The following is a 20,472-nucleotide window of genomic DNA, read 5'->3' on the forward strand; positions in this document are numbered from 1 at the left end:
GATCTTTCAGGGTAACAACACAGACCATCCGGAAGATTTACATACTGTATTAGAACACCTGAGTTTGACTAAATATTTACTTTGATCTTTCAGGGTAACAACACAGATCATCCAGAAGATTTACATACTTTATTAGAACAGCTGAGTTTGACTAAATATTTACTTTGATCTTTCAGGGTAACAACACAGACCATCCAGAAGATTTACATACTGTATTAGAACACCTGAGTTTGACTAAATATTTACTTTGATCTTTCAGGGTAACAACACAGATCATCCAGAAGATTTACATACTTTATTAGAACAGCTGAGTTTGACTAAATATTTGCTTTGATCTTTCAGGGTAACAACACAGACCATCCGGAAGATTTACATACTGTATTAGAACACCTGAGTTTGACTAAATATTTACTTTGATCTTTCAGGGTAACAACACAGACCATCCAGAAGATTTACATACTTTATTAGAACAGCTGTGTTTGACTAAATATTTACTTTGATCTTTCAGGGTAACAACACAGACCATCCGGAAGATTTACATACTGTATTAGAACACCTGAGTTTGACTAAATATTTACTTTGATCTTTCAGGGTAACAACACAGACCATCGAGAAGATTTACATACTTTATTAGAAAAGCTGAGTTTGACTAAATATTTACTTTGATCTTTCAGGGTAACAACACAGACCATCCAGAAGATTTACATACTTTATTCGAACAGCTGAGTTTGACTAAATATTTACTTTGATCTTTCAGGGTAACAACACAGACCATCCAGAAGATTTACATACTGTATTAGAACAGCTGAGTTTGACTAAATATTTACTTTGATCTTTCAAGGTAACAACACAGACCAACCAGAAGATTTACATACTGTATTAGAACAGCTGAGTTTGACTAAATATTTACTTTGATCTTTCAGGGTAACAACACAGACCATCCAGAAGATTTACATACTTTATTAGAACAGCTGAGTTTGACTAAATATTTACTTTGATCTTTCAGGGTAACAACACAGACCATCCAGAAGATTTACATACTTTATTAGAACAGCTGAGTTTGACTAAATATTTACTTTGATCTTTCAGGGTAACAACACAGACCATCCAGAAGATTTACATACTTTATTAGAACAGCTGAGTTTGACTAAATATTTACTTTGATCTTTCAGGGTAACAACACAGACCATCCAGAAGATTAACATACTTTATTAGAACAGCTGAGTTTGACTAAATATTTACTTTGATCTTTCAGGGTAACAACACAAACCATCCAGAAGATTTACATACTTTATTAGAACAGCTGAGTTTGACTAAATATTTACTTTGATCTTTCAGGGTAACAACACAGACCATCCAGAAGATTTACATACTGTATTAGAACACCTGAGTTTGACTAAATATTTACTTTGATCTTTCAGGGTAACAACACAGATCATCCAGAAGATTAACATACTTTATTAAAACAGCTGAGTTTGACTAAATATTTGCTTTGATCTTTCAGGGTAACAACACAGACCATCCAGAAGATTTACATACTGTATTAGAACACCTGAGTTTGACTAAATATTTACTTTGATCTTTCAGGGTAACAACACAGACCATCCGGAAGATTTACATACTGTATTAGAACACCTGAGTTTGACAAAATATTTACTTTGATCTCTCAGGGTAACAACACAGACCATCCAGAAGATTTACATACTGTATTAGAACACCTGAGTTTGACTAAATATTTGCTTTGATCTTTCAGGGTAACAACACAGACCATCCAGAAGATTAACATACTTTATTAGAACAGCTGAGTTTGACTAAATATTTACTTTGATCTTTCAGGGTAACAACACAGACCATCCAGAAGATTTACATACTTTATTAAAACAGCTGAGTTTGACTAAATATTTGCTTTGATCTTTCAGGGTAACAACACAGACCATCCAGAAGATTTACATACTGTATTAGAACACCTGAGTTTGACTAAATATTTGCTTTGATCTTTCAGGGTAACAACACAGACCATCCAGAAGATTTACATACTGTATTAGAACAGCTGAGTTTGACTAAATATTTACTTTGATCTTTCAAGGTAACAACACAGACCGTCCAGAAGATTTACATACTGTATTAGAACAGCTGAGTTTGACTAAATATTTACTTTGATCTTTCAGGGTAACAACACAGATCATCCAGAAGATTAACATACTTTATTAAAACAGCTGAGTTTGACTAAATATTTGCTTTGATCTTTCAGGGTAACAACACAGACCATCCAGAAGATTAACATACTTTATTAGAACACCTGAGTTTGACTAAATATTTACTTTGATCTTTCAGGGTAACAACACAGACCATCCAGAAGATTTACATACTTTATTAAAACAGCTGAGTTTGACTAAATATTTGCTTTGATCTTTCAGGGTAACAACACAGACCATCCAGAAGATTAACATACTTTATTAGAACAGCTGAGTTTGACTAAATATTTACTTTGATCTTTCAGGGTAACAACACAGACCATCCAGAAGATTTACATACTGTATTAGAACACCTGAGTTTGACTAAATATTTACTTTGATCTTTCAGGGTAACAACACAGACCATCCAGAAGATTTACATACTGTATTAGAACACCTGAGTTTGACTAAATATTTACTTTGATCTTTCAGGGTAACAACACAGACCATCCAGAAGATTAACATACTTTATTAGAACAGCTGAGTTTGACTAAATATTTACTTTGATCAATCAGGGTAACAACACAGACCATCCAGAAGATTTACATACTGTATTAGAACAGCTGAGTTTGACTAAATATTTACTTTGATCTTTCAGGGTAACAACACAGACCATCCAGAAGATTTACATACTTTATTAGAACAGCTGAGTTTGACTAAATATTTACTTTGATCTTTCAGGGTAACAACACAGACCATCCAGAAGATTTACATACTGTATTAGAACACCTGAGTTTGACTAAATATTTACTTTGATCTTTCAGGGTAACAACACAGACCATCCAGAAGATTTACATACTGTATTAGAACACCTGAGTTTGACTAAATATTTACTTTGATCTTTCAGAGTAACAACACAGACCATCCAGAAGATTAACATACTTTATTAGAATAGCTGAGTTTGACTAAATATTTACTTTGATCTTTCAGGGTAACAACACAGACCATCCAGAAGATTTACATACTTTATTAGAACACCTGAGTTTGACTAAATATTTGCTTTGATCTTTCAGGGTATCAACACAGACCATCCAGAAGATTTACATACTGTATTAGAACAGCTGAGTTTGACTAAATATTTGCTTTGATCTTTCAGGGTAACAACACAGACCATCCAGAAGATTTACATACTGTATTAGAACACCTGAGTTTGACTAAATATTTACTTTGATCTTTCAGGGTAACAACACAGACCATCCAGAAGATTTACATACTGTATTAGAACACCTGAGTTTGACTAAATATTTACTTTGATCTTTCAGGGTAACAACACAGACCATCCGGAAGATTTACATACTGTATTAGAACACCTGAGTTTGACTAAATATTTACTTTGATCTTTCAGGGTAACAACACAGACCATCCAGAAGATTTACATACTGTATTAGAACACCTGAGTTTGACTAAATATTTACTTTGATCTTTCAGGGTAACAACACAGACCATCCAGAAGATTAACATACTGTATTAGAACAGCTGAGTTTGACTAAATATTTACTTTGATCTTTCAGGGTAACAACACAGACCATCCAGAAGATTAACATACTGTATTAGAACAGCTGAGTTTGACTAAATATTTACTTTGATCTTTCAGGGTAACAACACAGACCATCCAGAAGATTTACATACTGTATTAGAACACCTGAGTTTGACTAAATATTTACTTTGATCTTTCAGGGTAACAACACAGACCATCCAGAAGATTTACATACTGTATTAGAACACCTGAGTTTGACTAAATATTTACTTTGATCTTTCAGGGTAACAACACAGACCATCCAGAAGATTAACATACTTTATTAGAACAGCTGAGTTTGACTAAATATTTACTTTGATCAATCAGGGTAACAACACAGACCATCCAGAAGATTTACATACTGTATTAGAACAGCTGAGTTTGACTAAATATTTACTTTGATCTTTCAGGGTAACAACACAGACCATCCAGAAGATTTACATACTTTATTAGAACAGCTGAGTTTGACTAAATATTTACTTTGATCTTTCAGGGTAACAACACAGACCATCCAGAAGATTTACATACTTTATTAGAACAGCTGAGTTTGACTAAATATTTACTTTGATCTTTCAGGGTAACAACACAGACCATCCAGAAGATTGACATAATGTATTAGAACACCTGAGTTTGACTAAATATTTACTTTGATCTTTCAGGGTAACAACACAGACCATCCAGAAGATTTACATACTGTATTAGAACACCTGAGTTTGACTAAATATTTACTTTGATCTTTCAGGGTAACAACACAGACCATCCAGAAGATTAACATACTTTATTAGAACAGCTGAGTTTGACTAAATATTTACTTTGATCTTTCAGGGTAACAACACAGACCATCCAGAAGATTTACATACTGTATTAGAACACCTGAGTTTGACTTAATATTTACTTTGATCTTTCAGGGTAACAACACAGACCATCTAGAAGATTTACATACTGTATTAGAACACCTGAGTTTGACTAAATATTTACTTTGATCTTTCAGGGTAACAACACAGACCATCCAGAAGATTTACATACTGTATTAGAACACCTGAGTTTGACTAAATATTTGCTTTGATCTTTCAGGGTAACAACACAGACCATCCAGAAGATTTACATACTGTATTAGAACAGCTGAGTTTGACTAAATATTTACTTTGATCTTTCAGGGTAACAACACAGACCATCCAGAAGATTTACATACTTTATTAGAACACCTGAGTTTGACTAAATATTTGCTTTGATCTTTCAGGGTAACAACACAGACCATCCAGAAGATTTACATACTGTATTAGAACAGCTGAGTTTGACTAAATATTTGCTTTGATCTTTCAGGGTAACAACACAGACCATCCAGAAGATTTACATACTGTATTAGAACACCTGAGTTTGACTAAATATTTACTTTGATCTTTCAGGGTAACAACACAGACCATCCAGAAGATTTACATACTGTATTAGAACACCTGAGTTTGACTAAATATTTACTTTGATCTTTCAGGGTAACAACACAGACCATCCAGAAGATTAACATACTGTATTAGAACAGCTGAGTTTGACTAAATATTTACTTTGATCTTTCAGGGTAACAACACAGACCATCCATAAGATTTACATACTGTATTAGAACAGCTGAGTTTGACTAAATATTTACTTTGATCTTTCAGGGTAACAACACAGACCATCCAGAAGATTTACATACTTTATTAGAACAGCTGAGTTTGACTAAATATTTACTTTGATCTTTCAGGGTAACAACACAGACCATCCAGAAGATTTACATACTTTATTAGAACAGCTGAGTTTGACTAAATATTTACTTTGATCTTTCAGGGTAACAACACAGACCATCCAGAAGATTTACATACTTTATTAGAACAGCTGAGTTTGACTAAATATTTACTTTGATCTTTCAGGGTAACAACACAGACCATCCAGAAGATTAACATACTTTATTAGAACAGCTGAGTTTGACTAAATATTTACTTTGATCTTTCAGGGTAACAACACAGACCATCCAGAAGATTTACATACTTTATTAGAACAGCTGAGTTTGACTAAATATTTACTTTGATCTTTCAGGGTAACAACACAGACCATCCAGAAGATTTACATACTGTATTAGAACACCTGAGTTTGACTAAATATTTACTTTGATCTTTCAGGGTAACAACACAGACCATCCAGAAGATTTACATACTGTATTAGAACACCTGAGTTTGACTAAATATTTACTTTGATCTTTCAGGGTAACAACACAGACCATCCAGAAGATTTACATACTGTATTAGAACACCTGAGTTTGACTAAATATTTACTTTGATCTTTCAGGGTAACAACACAGACCATCCAGAAGATTAACATACTGTATTAGAACAGCTGAGTTTGACTAAATATTTACTTTGATCTTTCAGGGTAACAACACAGACCATCCAGAAGATTAACATACTGTATTAGAACAGCTGAGTTTGACTAAATATTTACTTTGATCTTTCAGGGTAACAACACAGACCATCCAGAAGATTTACATACTGTATTAGAACACCTGAGTTTGACTAAATATTTACTTTGATCTTTCAGAGTAACAACACAGACCATCCAGAAGATTAACATACTTTATTAGAATAGCTGAGTTTGACTAAATATTTACTTTGATCTTTCAGGGTAACAACACAGACCATCCAGAAGATTTACATACTTTATTAGAACACCTGAGTTTGACTAAATATTTGCTTTGATCTTTCAGGGTATCAACACAGACCATCCAGAAGATTTACATACTGTATTAGAACAGCTGAGTTTGACTAAATATTTGCTTTGATCTTTCAGGGTAACAACACAGACCATCCAGAAGATTTACATACTGTATTAGAACACCTGAGTTTGACTAAATATTTACTTTGATCTTTCAGGGTAACAACACAGACCATCCAGAAGATTTACATACTGTATTAGAACACCTGAGTTTGACTAAATATTTACTTTGATCTTTCAGGGTAACAACACAGACCATCCGGAAGATTTACATACTGTATTAGAACACCTGAGTTTGACTAAATATTTACTTTGATCTTTCAGGGTAACAACACAGACCATCCAGAAGATTTACATACTGTATTAGAACACCTGAGTTTGACTAAATATTTACTTTGATCTTTCAGGGTAACAACACAGACCATCCAGAAGATTAACATACTGTATTAGAACAGCTGAGTTTGACTAAATATTTACTTTGATCTTTCAGGGTAACAACACAGACCATCCAGAAGATTAACATACTGTATTAGAACAGCTGAGTTTGACTAAATATTTACTTTGATCTTTCAGGGTAACAACACAGACCATCCAGAAGATTTACATACTGTATTAGAACACCTGAGTTTGACTAAATATTTACTTTGATCTTTCAGAGTAACAACACAGACCATCCAGAAGATTAACATACTTTATTAGAACAGCTGAGTTTGACTAAATATTTACTTTGATCTTTCAGGGTAACAACACAGACCATCCGGAAGATTTACATACTGTATTAGAACACCTGAGTTTGACTAAATATTTGCTTTGATCTTTCAGGGTAACAACACAGACCATCCAGAAATTTACATACTTTATTAGAACAGCTGAGTTTGACTAAATATTTACTTTTGATCTTTCAGGGTAACAACACAGACCATCCACAAGATTTACATACTGTATTAGAACCAAGGATCCGGAAATTTTTTCACCTAATTTCGGTCATTTTGGGATAACTTAAAAGTTGGTGCCCTTTTTCAAACAAAGATTGTGTGTATGCTCATACAGTCATACTCGTAGCATCAACGAACTTGTTTAACTGTTGCATTGCATTTACTTCAGAAATTTCCCTACCATTTTCCTTAAAATCGATCTTGAGCAATAAAAGGAAGGCAACAGTTTAAAAATGAAATGATTTTAATGACTCAAAACGATAAATTTCTCAAACTTCACTTACGTTTCTTTCAATTTTGAAGAAAAAATTATAACTGGATGTTTTCGACAATAGTAAAACAACCAATTTCGGACTCATTTCCGGGATTAGTTTTGTTTATCAAATTCACAGGAAATTGTCGGCTTTTTAACTGTTTTACCTTTAATAGTGTTTGAATATTAATTATAATAGTTGGACTTGTTTTATTTAGCATGAAATTATTTTGAATTTACGATTTAGTGTCTATTTGCGGAAGAGAATTTCAAGCATGCATATTAGTAAACAAAGCACATGTGTTTGTAGTGAAACAATATTTTGTTCTACGTAAATTAATTTAATTTTAATTTTATTTTAAATCAGAATTGACAATTGTCTAAGCTGAGAAAAGTAATTAAATAATGCAGACAGTTGTTATGAACTTTAAATTTCTTTAAAATATTAGTTCTGAGCTCGTGATCAATAAATAATTTAATTAAAAACACAGGTAAAGAGATTAGCGATCATTAGCCAATATTTCCCCGAGGCATTACTATAGTTATTAGGAGGGCCCTCAGGATTATAACACTTTACTGGAGTGGCAGTATTATTACAGGAAAATGATAACAAGCAAAAAATAAGTTCAAAATGGCGATTTAGACAATGTTAGAAATTCGATCTCAACGAAATGACATTAAATGACCGAAATTATTTCTGTAAAAAAATAAAATTTGTCCTAAATCCCAATTACTCTTTTAGGACAAAATACTTTCAGTTTAGGTCAAGACTGGCATATATGACCGTTTCCGGACCCTTGATTAGAACACCTGAGTTTGACTAAATATTTACTTTGATCTTTCAGGGTAACAACACAGACCATCCGGAAGATTTACATACTTTATTAGAACAGCTGAGTTTGACTAAATATTTACTTTGATCTTTCAGGGTAACAACACAGACCATCCAGAAGATTTACATACTTTATTAGAACAGCTGAGTTTGACTAAATATTTACTTTGATCTTTCAGGGTAACAACACAGACCATCCAGAAGATTTACATACTTTATTAGAACACCTGAGTTTGACTAAATATTTACTTTGATCTTTCAGGGTAACAACACAGACCATCCAGAAGATTTACATACTTTATTAGAACAGCTAAGTCTGACTAAATATTTACCTGTATTTGAAGAACAAGAAATTAACCTGGAAGTGTTTCTGTCCCTTACAGATAATGATCTCAAAGAAATAGGTATACAGTAAGTATAAACAATGCAGACATGTTTACCTGTCAGGTGCACTTAGTAACATTGATATTAATTTATAGCAAGCAAAAGTAGACATGTTTACCTGCTTATTTTTGCGATACTTTGCCATTAATAAAATCCTTGCAATAATTTCAAAATTTACAGTAATTGAAAATTCTTTTTATTTGTATCTGTATATATTCGTTATGGGTTAAAGGTATTTCTCACTGAAACATATTAATTTTTTAAACAGCTCATTTAATTTTGAGTTTCAATGGAATGTTTCCATAGTAACTACAGTGTATTCTGCCTAAACTGACACACTGGGGGACCAGAAAAAAATGTCGGAATACTCGGGTATATTCGGCAAGGATAGACATATTTTGGGACCATGAAAATGTGTCAGTTAAAGCAGGATGTTGGAATACTCAGGTGTCAGATTAGGCAGGTTACACTTTATACAGAAAGGCAGTGAAAAGTAGTGATACAAAAACATACATTGAATTTATATTGTGTTAAATGTAAAACTAAAGAGGTGGTACCTATTTTTTCATTTGGATTTTCAACCCAGTATGTTCACTGTTTAATAACATTGACAGGTTATTTGGACCAAGAAAAAAATTAACCAATGCAATAGCCAGATGGCACAGTCAGGCACCTATGGCTATAAGTAACCAATTAGAACAAGCCTATGCTGATAGACTAGAAGGACAATTACAAGAAATGGCTGTGCAGTTACATAAGGTAATACCATAAAATTCCTTTGTACAAAAGTAGTATCAGTATGTGAATAAAATTAGAAGTGGAATAATCATAAAAAAGATTAAGAAAGCAGCCCATGATACGAGTCAAGCAAAATAGATGTTTAAAGGTCCCTGTACAGCATTTAGGAAAGGACGCATGCTGATAATGTAAAAGAAACTATGAATTGTCAGAATCAGACAATACAAGTAAACTTAAGTCAACAGGGTTTAAATAAATAGGCAAGAGACAGTGGTAAGATTCCTTGGACAAGCACTTATTTTTTGGCAGTCATCTTTACACATTTACACTGACATTAGCGATCGGAAAGGAGAATAAGCAATGAATAAAAGATGTGTTTATTTATTGTAGGCTTATGAGCAGGTTGAGACTGTGAAAGCTCAGGTTTTACAAGAACAGCAGATACGTAGTGTTACAGAGACATGTTTAACTGAAGAAAGAGCTGTCTGGCATCATGTACAGAGACTTATAGTAGATACTCGCAAAAAATGTGAAGAAATGAAAGAGTCATTACGGAAATTAAAGTAATTAACAGTTAAAGATGTCAGATCTTCTTGTTTGGTTGGAACTTCCAAATTTTGGCTTGAAGTATCTTATTTTTAATTTAAATTTCAAAATAAATTGTTTTCTTTGGCATTAGTTTTTTAAAGGGTTGAATGCACCCCAAAAAATACAAATGTGTTTAATAAATAAAGTATGATTTATAAAATATTTACTGTTAGAACAATACGGTGTTATTATCAAGTGTGTATGCAAGGAATTCAGGACAGAGGGACACAGTTTTGAGATGATGGGCACAGAAGTGTTTCTTATCTTAGATGAAAACAAAATTAATGCATTATCTTAATTTGCAGTAGTTTGAATGTACTTGAAATTATTATTTTTTGCATTAAAAGTGATGATTTCCTTCAAAAACGCTAGATTTATACAGAAGAAAGCTGTCTAACAGCTAAGATCATACATTTTTGAATGTGGAAGTTCCTTATTTTATGAAAAAAATATGCACATAAATAATTTTTTTTTTAACTACAATGAATCAGTGTTTGAATAGATGCTATATTCTTTCTTTCAGACATATTCAATGTGATATTAAAGCCAAACTTTTACCTGATTGGAGGGATGACAAGAAATCTCAACAAATAGTGCAAGGTGATATAAATTCTAGTGACCAAAGTGCAATAAGAGACAGTTTTTCATTGGATGATAGGACTAGAACTTCAACCAATGACAGAGCAAATACTGAACTGTTGATAAAGAAAACAGAACAGTATACTAAAGAACTTCAAAAAAGTATATCATCAGTTACCATGACAACAGATAGATTACTTGGAGGAACTTCACAAAATAGGGAGGGAGGATATACATGACATAAACCCAATTTTTAAAAATATGAATAATTAGATAATCAAAATTTTTGAAACTTAACCACAATGATTATTTCTACAAAACGCAGATCAAAATTGAAACTGGGTGGTGTCACTTTTACTGTTCTTGAGTTATGCCCTTTTAATAAATGCAAAAAACTATCACTCATAAGGATTGTGTATAGGTTTCATTAGGGCCCCGCCTTTAGGCGGGTCGCCCTATAGTGATCAGTCTGTCTGTCCGTCCGTAACACTTTAACTTTGTGTCCGCTCCATATCTAGAGAACCATTATGATTTCATACTTTATACTTTACATGTTTATTAACCACCACCAGAGGATGTGTCATGATGTATGTACAACTTCCTAGGTCAAAGGTCAAGATAAAAAAACTTTGGTTTCAGTTGACAACCCTGTTTCCTGTGGTGAAGATCGTGTCCGCTCTATATCTTGAGAACCGTTATGATTTCAAAGTTTATACTTGACATGTATATGAACCAACACCAGAGGGTGTGTCATAATTTATGAACGACTGCCTAGGGCAAAGTTCAAGGTCAAAAACTGGTTTCAGTTGACAACCCCATGTCCTATGGTAAAGATTGTGTCCGCTCTATATCTTGAGAACCGTTATCATTTTAAAGTTTATACCTGAAATGTATATAAACCAATATCAGAGGGTATGTCATAATTTATGTACAACTTCCTAGGTCAAAGTTCAAGGTCAAAAACTTTGGTTTCAGTTGACAACCCCATGTCCTATGGTAAAGATTGTGTCCGCTTTATATCTTGAGAACCGTTATCATTTCAAAGTTTATACTTGACATGTATATAAACCAACACCAAAGGGTGTGTCATAATTTATGTGCAACTTCCTAGGTCAAAGGTCAAGGTCAAAAACTTTGGTTTCAGTTGACAACCCCATGTCCTATGGTAAAGATCGTGTCCGCTCTATATCTTGAGAACCGTTATCATTTCAAAGTTTATACTTGACATGTTTATAAACCAACACCAAAGGGTGTGTCATAGTTTATTTACAACTTCCTAGGTCAAAGGTCAAGGTCAAAAACTTTGATTTCAGTTGACAAACCCATGTCCTATGGTAAAGATACAATTTTTTAATGCACATTATTCACAGCGGGGCCCACAGAGATGGCTTCCATCTCAATGATATCTAGTTATTTTATATAACAGTCTGAACTACGTGAATCCTGCATCTGTATGTGGAAGTTGACTCATGATTTACAAGTGGGGGCATCTGTGACCCATTAACACATTCTCCATTTAATTGTGATCTTGTACATGGAATTTTGATGACCTTAAGTATATCTCATCTTATATGTTTAGGTAAAGTGTAATGTATATTGATTGGTAAATGCTATTCTATTAAGCAATTGCATTCACCAAATTTTCATGCAGGTCATGTGTAATTACTTGTTTAGCAGATACCATTTACAACATGTACAATGGGTATAATTCCTTGCTATATTAAGGTAATGTAAACTTCATCATAGTGAACTGTAAAATATGTACCATTTAACAAGATGTCCAGAAATTTTACATTACAGCAGAATGCATTGAGTGTGTAGTTAAAGGTTATATCTTTGATTAGCTTGCTTACTAGCTGAACTGTGAAGTCATCATTAGGTTTAAGTAAACTACCCTCCTTTAAGAGTAGACTAGTCCGACAGATAACCAATCTATCAGTCTGTAGAACTAGACTACTCTGATTACATCATGATTGAATGTTCTGCTTGCAAGAATAACTATATGGCATAGACCCAACTTTTTCATTACATTTTATAAACTGTGTAGCCGTCCAACTTATTATGTTATATAATTTACTTTTAAGTATTTTATTTTTTATGTTTTTAAAATTTTACAATTTAATGGGTTTAACAAATCCATTTTTTGAAGAAAAAATTACAATGAATAGCAGTATTTACCTTTTTTCACTGATGAAATATTTTTAATTACATGTAACTCATGTTTAACTCTTCATCATGTTTTCACTGAATAAGAAGCAAAAGGCTTATTTAATGTTGAATTACATTTTTTGATGAATATCCACTGTTTGATATGTGTAATCCAATAGATGTGTATCAACATCTATATTCATTTTTTTTTAGTTGCCTCATAGACATTATCTATCTATTAACATTTTTAGAAGCTTTTATTTTTTACAGTTTTAAAAATAAAAATTATTTTAATCCTTATCTATATACTATTCTTATGTTGTGAATATATATTTAACAATACTAAAACCAGGATTTGTATAGTGACATAGTATAGTGTATAAATGGCAGCAGTCCTTTTGCGCCAATTACTGTTTTTCAGGGGTATCATTGCGCCAAATTTTGTTTTCAAAATGTATCAATTGCACCAATAATCCGAAGTCATTTGCGCCAATTTACCTGTACACATATCTATCATAAATATTAACGATTTAATATTTATTCTTATGTTTGGCTTAAAAAGTATCATACGTTCGGAAATATTTCACCATGAAGATGAGCATCTGGAGAGAAATGACTTGAAATGCATTAGACAGTCCATGTACAGAGAGAGAGAAGAAAACGTATTGCTTTGCTGAATATTTAATACAAGATATGCCAAAAGAGAAGAAAATAGAAGTTTTTGCTGAATAGGTTTTAGCCACATATGTTGATGACACAGTGATGTGTTCCCACCACCTGTATGGGCTGAAACTCTATCTATCAGTAATGAAACAGAAGCATTCCACAGGAATTATTATGAACTGTTTATGCATTTCATCCTTTAATGTTTGTCTTTTTGGACAATAAAGTGAAGTTGTTACAAGCTACTACATACATTAAATTGGGAAATACCCATGCAGCAGCAGTAAGAAGAAAGTATGTTTCAGAAAAGGAAACATTTGCAGTGTAAACTGCCGGTTATCAAGACTGAATAAAGGAGGAGGGAAGTTGTTTTTCTTCTAATTGGCGCAATTGATGGCATGTAATTTTAAAACAGGTGGCGCAAACGTAGCATTGGAGAAACGAGTGGTTGTGCAAAAGGACTCATTTTTGGCGCAAAGGGATCTCTCCTGTATAAAAGCCAACTGTTCCTTTTGATCGATTTAGGTAATTATCACTTTGTAATTTAAGAGAAATAAGAATTATTTTATTGGTAAGTCTCTACAAAATATCATAAATAGACTGTAGCTTACCATAAAGAAAGAAGTTAGTGTATGTTCATAACATTGTCAACCAAGCGATAAAACAGGATATTTACACATACAGGCGAGAATGCAACTTTTCATGATACCCGCAAAATAACAAGATACTGCGAGATTCCAATCCTTGTCACTATACAAATCCTTGACTATAATTAATCATTTTTGGGCAAAGGCATATATACAGTATACACAGTATATTTCTCAATTCAGAAATTTTAGTCTTCAAAAATCATCATTTTAATCTCTTATAAAGCAATTAGTTTTAATTGACAAAAGAGGATGGAAATACATGTAGTTATTATTCTGAATGTTACACTAAAAAAACTTATAACCTACATGCAATAAAATAATAATATTTTTGTTAATCTTATAATTAAATGTTCCCTTAAAACCATGACATCTTTTTATATGGTTACCTTGCCAGGTTATAGTACACAGAATTCACAAAGAGAATATTTTTTTGTAAGATGCATTTTAAACCAGTGTTCTTGTTAATGTGTTATTGTTTATTATGTAGAATGTTGAATAAAATATTAGTGAGAAAACCAGTTTTGTGACCATTATTTACTTTACTGCATTGTTACTGTCTGATACAAAATACATATTATATATGGTTCATACGTGTGGCAGTATCCACTAAAGATCTTATTATAAGTGGTTCATACGTGTGGCAGTATCCACTGAAGATCATATTATAAGTGGTTCATACGTGTGGCAGTATCAACTGAAGATCTTTAGTCAACTAAAGACTGAGAGAGGAATCAAAATTACATTAAAGTACATGTAAACTCATTTAAAACTAGATTTTCTAATAAAGTTCACTAATGACAAGTAGAGGTATCCATTAGGTCCTCTTGTGCTTAAAATACCTCATCAATTATTTAGTTTTCTATTTAATTATGACATGAAAACTGAGCATAAAGGATTTAACATCCATCACAATTTCATGATGAAATTTCAGAAAGTTTTTTTCATACATAATGTTACATTTGGTAAAATGGTTTTAGCTGACCAAGCCCTATTGTTATTAACATGAGAACTAAGTTAGAAAGCTAGAAACATTACACAGTTAAAATGATTAGCAATACAAAATATGTATTATTTTAAGGTGAGAGGTTCATGCTCTTAGGAACCTCTGGATTTATAATCCATAGACGGTTAATTTTTTAAGTACTGAAAAAAAACAAGAACCGTTGGTGCTTTATTTTGAGGGTGGGAGTTTTTTTTCATGAAACAAATAGGTATTCAGGCGTGGATCCAGAGGGGGGGTTCCGGGGGTTGGAACCCCCCCTTTTTTTGGACGATCAATGTATTTGAATGGGAACATGTGATTGGAACCCCCCCTTTGTCCTGGGTTAGGAACCCCCCCTTTTTAAAATGGCTGGATCCGCCCCTGGTATTGGTTCTTCACTGCCAACACACAACATAAAAACTGGTTGTCTCAATGACAAGTATAATGTGTCTTGGAAGAAGAGATGTCTTCCTGCATACTGTTAAACTAGCAGGTTAAAGGTCAGACTCAGTGTGTCTTTTCAGCTGGTTTCAGGTACTATACAAATAGGTTGGTAAGTTTTTTAAATTTTTTCATCGGCTGAGTCTACCTCCTCATCAATTAAACAACCTGGTGGTATTGTGGGAGCATCTTCGCCTTAAGTGAGATAGGTTGTGGGTTTGAACCCTGGCATGGTCCAAAGACTTTAAAGTTGGTATTTGCTGCTTCTATGCCTATTTTACATGTTAAAGTTTGTGATTCTATCAGTTTTTATACGACCGCAAAATAATTTTTGCGTCGTATAATGCTATCAATCGTCTGCGTCGTCGTCCGAAGACGCATTTAGTTTCCGGACAATAACTTTAGTTTTAGTGAATGGTTCTTTATAAATTTTTACCAGAAGGTTCAATACCACTAAAGGAAGTTTGGATTGATTTTATGGTTATGGTCCCAATAGTTTTGGAATTAAGGGCCAAAAAGGGGCCCAAAATAAGCATTTTTATACGACCGCAAAATTTGCCAAATTTTTCGTCGTATATTGCTATCACGTTGGCGTCGTCGTCTGCGGCGTCGTCTGCGTCGTTGTCGTCGTCGTCTGCGTCGTCGTCGTCGTCCGAATACTTTTAGTTTTCACACTCTAACTTTAGTAAAAGTGAATGGAAATCTATGAAATTTTAACACAAGGTTTATGACCACAAAAGGAAGGTTGGTATTGATTTTGGGAGTTTTGGTCCCAACATTTTAGGAATTAGGGGCCAAAAAGGGCCCAAATAAGCATTTTCTTGGTTTTCGCACTATAACTTTAGTTTAAGTGAATAGAAATCTATGAAATTTTGACACAAGGTTTATGACCACAAAAGGAAGGTTGGGATTGATTTTGGGGGTTTTGGTTCCAACAGTTTAGGAATTAGGGGCCAAAAAAGGGCCCAAATAAGCATTATTCTTGGTTTTCGCACAATAACTTTAGTTTAAGTAAATAGAAATCAATGAAATTTAAACACAATGTTAATGACTACAAAAGGAAGGTTGGTATTGATTTTGGGAGTTTAGGTCCCAACAGTTTAGGAATTAGGGGCCAAAAAGGGACCCAAATAAGCATTTTTCTTGGTTTTCGCACCATAACGTTAGTATAAGTAAATAGAAATCTATGAAATTTAAACACAAGGTTTATGACCATAAAAGGAAGGTTGGTATTGATTTTGGGAGTTTTGGTCCCAACATAATAAGGGGCCCAAAGGGTCCAAAATTAAACTTTGTTTGATTTCATCAAAATTGAATAATTGGGGTTCTTTGATATGCCGAATCTAACTGTCATGACTGTGTATGTAGATTCTTAACTTTTGGTCCCGTTTTCAAATTGGTCTACATTAAGGTCCAAAGGGTCCAAAATTAAACTTAGTTTGATTTTGACAAAAAATGAATCAGTTAGGTTCTTTGATATGCTGAATCTAAAAATGTACTTATCTTTGTTATATACAATATACAATGTATATTCACTTTTTACTACCAACTGATAAATTAAAATAATCTTTACCATTCAGTGATAACAAGCAGTTTTTTTACATCTTAATATTTTATGATGTATTTAAATGAGTAGTTATTGTTGCAAACTCCATTAGAAATTTTAATTGAGATTAGTTTTGGAATAAGGGAAAGGGGGATGTGATTAAAAAAATTGGGTTCAATTTTTCTCATTTGAAATTTCATAAATAAAAAAGAAAATTTCTTCAAACATTTTTTTGAGAGGATTAATATTCAACAGCATAGTGAATTGCTCTAAGAGAAAACAAAAACTTTAAGTTCATTAGAACACATTCATTCTGTGTCAGAAACCTATGCTGTGTCAACTATTTAATCACAATTCAAATTTAGAGCTGAATCCAGCTTGAATGTTGTGTCCATACTTGCCCCAACCGTTCAGGGTTCAACCTCTGCGGTCGTATAAAGCTACGCCCTGCGGAGCATCTGGTTGTAGTTTTCAAACAAATAACTTGTGTTTTAGTGTATGAATCTCTCTGAAATTATACCACAAGTTTCCATACTATGAAGGGATAGTTAGTATTGATTTTTGGGGAATGGTCCCAATAGTTTAGGAATTAGGGGCCAAAAAGGAGGCCCAAAATAAGCATTTTTGTAGTTTTCAAACAATTACTTGTGTTTAAGTGTATGAATCTCTCGGAAATGATACCACAAGTTTCCAAACTATAAAGGGATAGTAAGTATTGACTTTGGGGGGTTATGACTCAAAATGTTTTGGAATTGGGGGCAAAAAAGGGGGAAAACTAGGTTTTTCTGGTCATTGGACAACCCATTAAGACAATTTAAAAGCAGAGTAAGGGAGGTAATTCAAGAAAATTTAACATACAATGTTGTGTATGTTCAAATTTACCTCCCTTGAACTACTTGTAAATTATGTATAAAAAAAGGTCAGGTTTTTTTAACTAATTGCAAAAAAAGGGGTTGGTAGTAGTTTTTTTTCCAAATTTCTCAAATTTCAAATTTTTGAAAAGTTTGAAGGATAAATCTTTAATTGCACAATATTGTGCAATATATTTGTAAGATCTTGCCATACTTGCCCCAACTGTAAAGGGTTCGACCTCTGCGGTCGTATAAAGCTGCGCCCTGCAGATCACCTGGTTAAACGTTGCATCACTGATGGTAAGTCGATGATATTTGGTATGCGATTGTATAAGCATTTGCTATGGCACATCCTACTTCCATGAAGATTATTAGACCATTTCCTCGCAGTCATGGTCTATATATCGACTTTGAAACGTTTGTATAGTTTACAAAAAATACTTTTTTTTAATTCAACATTAGCATTTTACTATCAAATAACAAGAAAGCCATATCTGAGCCCATATCTCGATTTGTCTAATGTTTATTACAGTTTAGACCTTGTACTGTTTCACCACTGTCTACGTAGACGGTTAGGGGAAGGTAAAGCAGTTACAAATATGGTTAACTCTGCCAAATTTATTTGTATGTGCCAATCAGAAACCAGAAGCCTTTAATCCAGTGGTTGTTGTATACAATATGCGGTTTTGCTGTTGTTGAAACATAGACCTAAAATTAGCATCGTTATGGGGGCTATAATGGTAAGCTGTATTATTGACTATCATACTAACAAGCTATCTTATATCCATATTCTAATCATATTAAACATGATATTCCTCTGATTATTTATGCAATATTTGCCACTGGACATTTCACAGCTATCATTTTATCGATTTGTGGTTAAGAATTCAGGTCCGAATCCTTTTAATTCGATAAAGAAGAATCTCAATGTTGAATAGAGCAGTTTTGTACAGAATATAATATTGAGGTAAATTTTATACGATCTTTATTCAAAGGTCAAACTGAGATCAATGGTTCTAAGTAAAACTTGAGATTTGAATAGAATACGCACGAGAATAAAATATTTTAAGGTCAATGGTCAGGGGTAGTGACACCTTCTTCAATAGGTATAACTAACAACAAAATCTACTTTATGAATCTATTTCATGTAATTACTGAACAAATTGTAAAAATATGTCAATTTTTTTCGGTACATGTATAATGTCTTTATCTGTCACAAACTTTTCAATGGAATTTAGTTTCGTTAATTTATTCCTTTAAATGATCTTCACTTCGTTCAAAGGAAAATAAGTGTATATGAATATCAATTAAAAGTTGTTTCAATAGATTTCATTAGATGATTATTTTTTAATTCATTTTCACTTTTTTCTTCCTTTATTTAAGGTTACTATAATAAAGCTGCATGCTAAATTATTTTTTAAATACTGTTTTAAATTCAGATCAGCGAAACATGAATCTTAAAAGCCGTAGAAAATCAGTATTTTCAATTAAATTCTCTTCTTTTTACAGATTTTCCAAATAATTATTGAGAACGTGTAAACTAAATAACTTGAAAAAGCCCTACAAAAGACCTATCATCAAAGTTAAAAACATAATCTTAATAAAAAGATCTGTGCCAATTCAATTCACATTTTATTACAAAGTTTATTTGAAGCAATCTGAATACAGTAATGGTTTGTGGCTCAAGGACACATCTTACAGAGCAATTGATACTATAATCAGCAATGTCGTACATACAGTCAGTTAAAAGTATGTAACTTTTCATACCAGATTTAAAAAAGCAAAAGGAATTGACCTATAAAAACCAAAGACTGGAAAGAAATTTCTCTTATTTTTAGAAAGAACACAAATATTTGAATATCACAAAGATGTACACTAGTTATCGTGATGTACAACCGTGTCATTTTATTTTATTTATTTATGTATTGGCTTACCTTGTTCAAAGGGCCAGTATAACAGTTTGCCACCATTACAATATGTCAGTAGGCGACTCTATATCATCCGTATACTTTAACAAACATATTCTCTGGTTTGAAACCATAAACGGTCATTTGCACCAAAATGTGTCCACAATCATACTTTAAGTATCTTGTTAAAAAATGGTTATGAAACTGGCGGCCATCAAACATAGACCCAATGAAAAAAAGAGCATGGGGTAAATTGAAATTATTGTATACCGGTATTATCGTTATGGATAGAACAGACCGGACACGGCTGAAATATTCATAATGTAAAGATCTGCCAACTGCATGGTTTTTTTATTTTTTTAACCAAAATTGAGTCAACGTGACCGTAATACCCAACCTTCTCCTTTTCAGTTATTGCCTATTAAAAACATTTATTTCTCACATTCGCAGGGATACAATAGGTTCTGACAGGTTAAAATTGCG

General features: G+C 32.8%; 1 protein-coding gene across 3 annotated transcripts in view; it reads left to right on the forward strand.

Annotated features, from left to right (window-relative positions):
* The window catches only part of LOC143078798 (ankyrin repeat and SAM domain-containing protein 3-like), a 34,571-nt gene extending 19,794 nt beyond the window's left edge, over positions 1-14,777 (forward strand). For 2 of the 3 annotated variants that reach the window (XM_076253776.1, XM_076253778.1), the window contains exons 10-13: positions 8,775-8,923; positions 9,511-9,655; positions 10,025-10,197; positions 10,746-14,777. In XM_076253776.1, the coding sequence (XP_076109891.1) occupies positions 8,775-8,923; positions 9,511-9,655; positions 10,025-10,197; positions 10,746-11,040 (762 nt within the window). In that variant the 3' untranslated portion in view covers positions 11,041-14,777. The remainder of the gene's footprint in view (positions 1-8,774; positions 8,924-9,510; positions 9,656-10,024; positions 10,198-10,745) is intronic. The other variant, XR_012979272.1, reaches the window with a different exon arrangement.
* Positions 14,778-20,472: the final 5,695 nt, after the last annotated feature.

This window comes from Mytilus galloprovincialis, chromosome 6, assembly GCF_965363235.1.
Source record: "Mytilus galloprovincialis chromosome 6, xbMytGall1.hap1.1, whole genome shotgun sequence".
Taxonomy (NCBI): domain Eukaryota; kingdom Metazoa; phylum Mollusca; class Bivalvia; order Mytilida; family Mytilidae; genus Mytilus; species Mytilus galloprovincialis.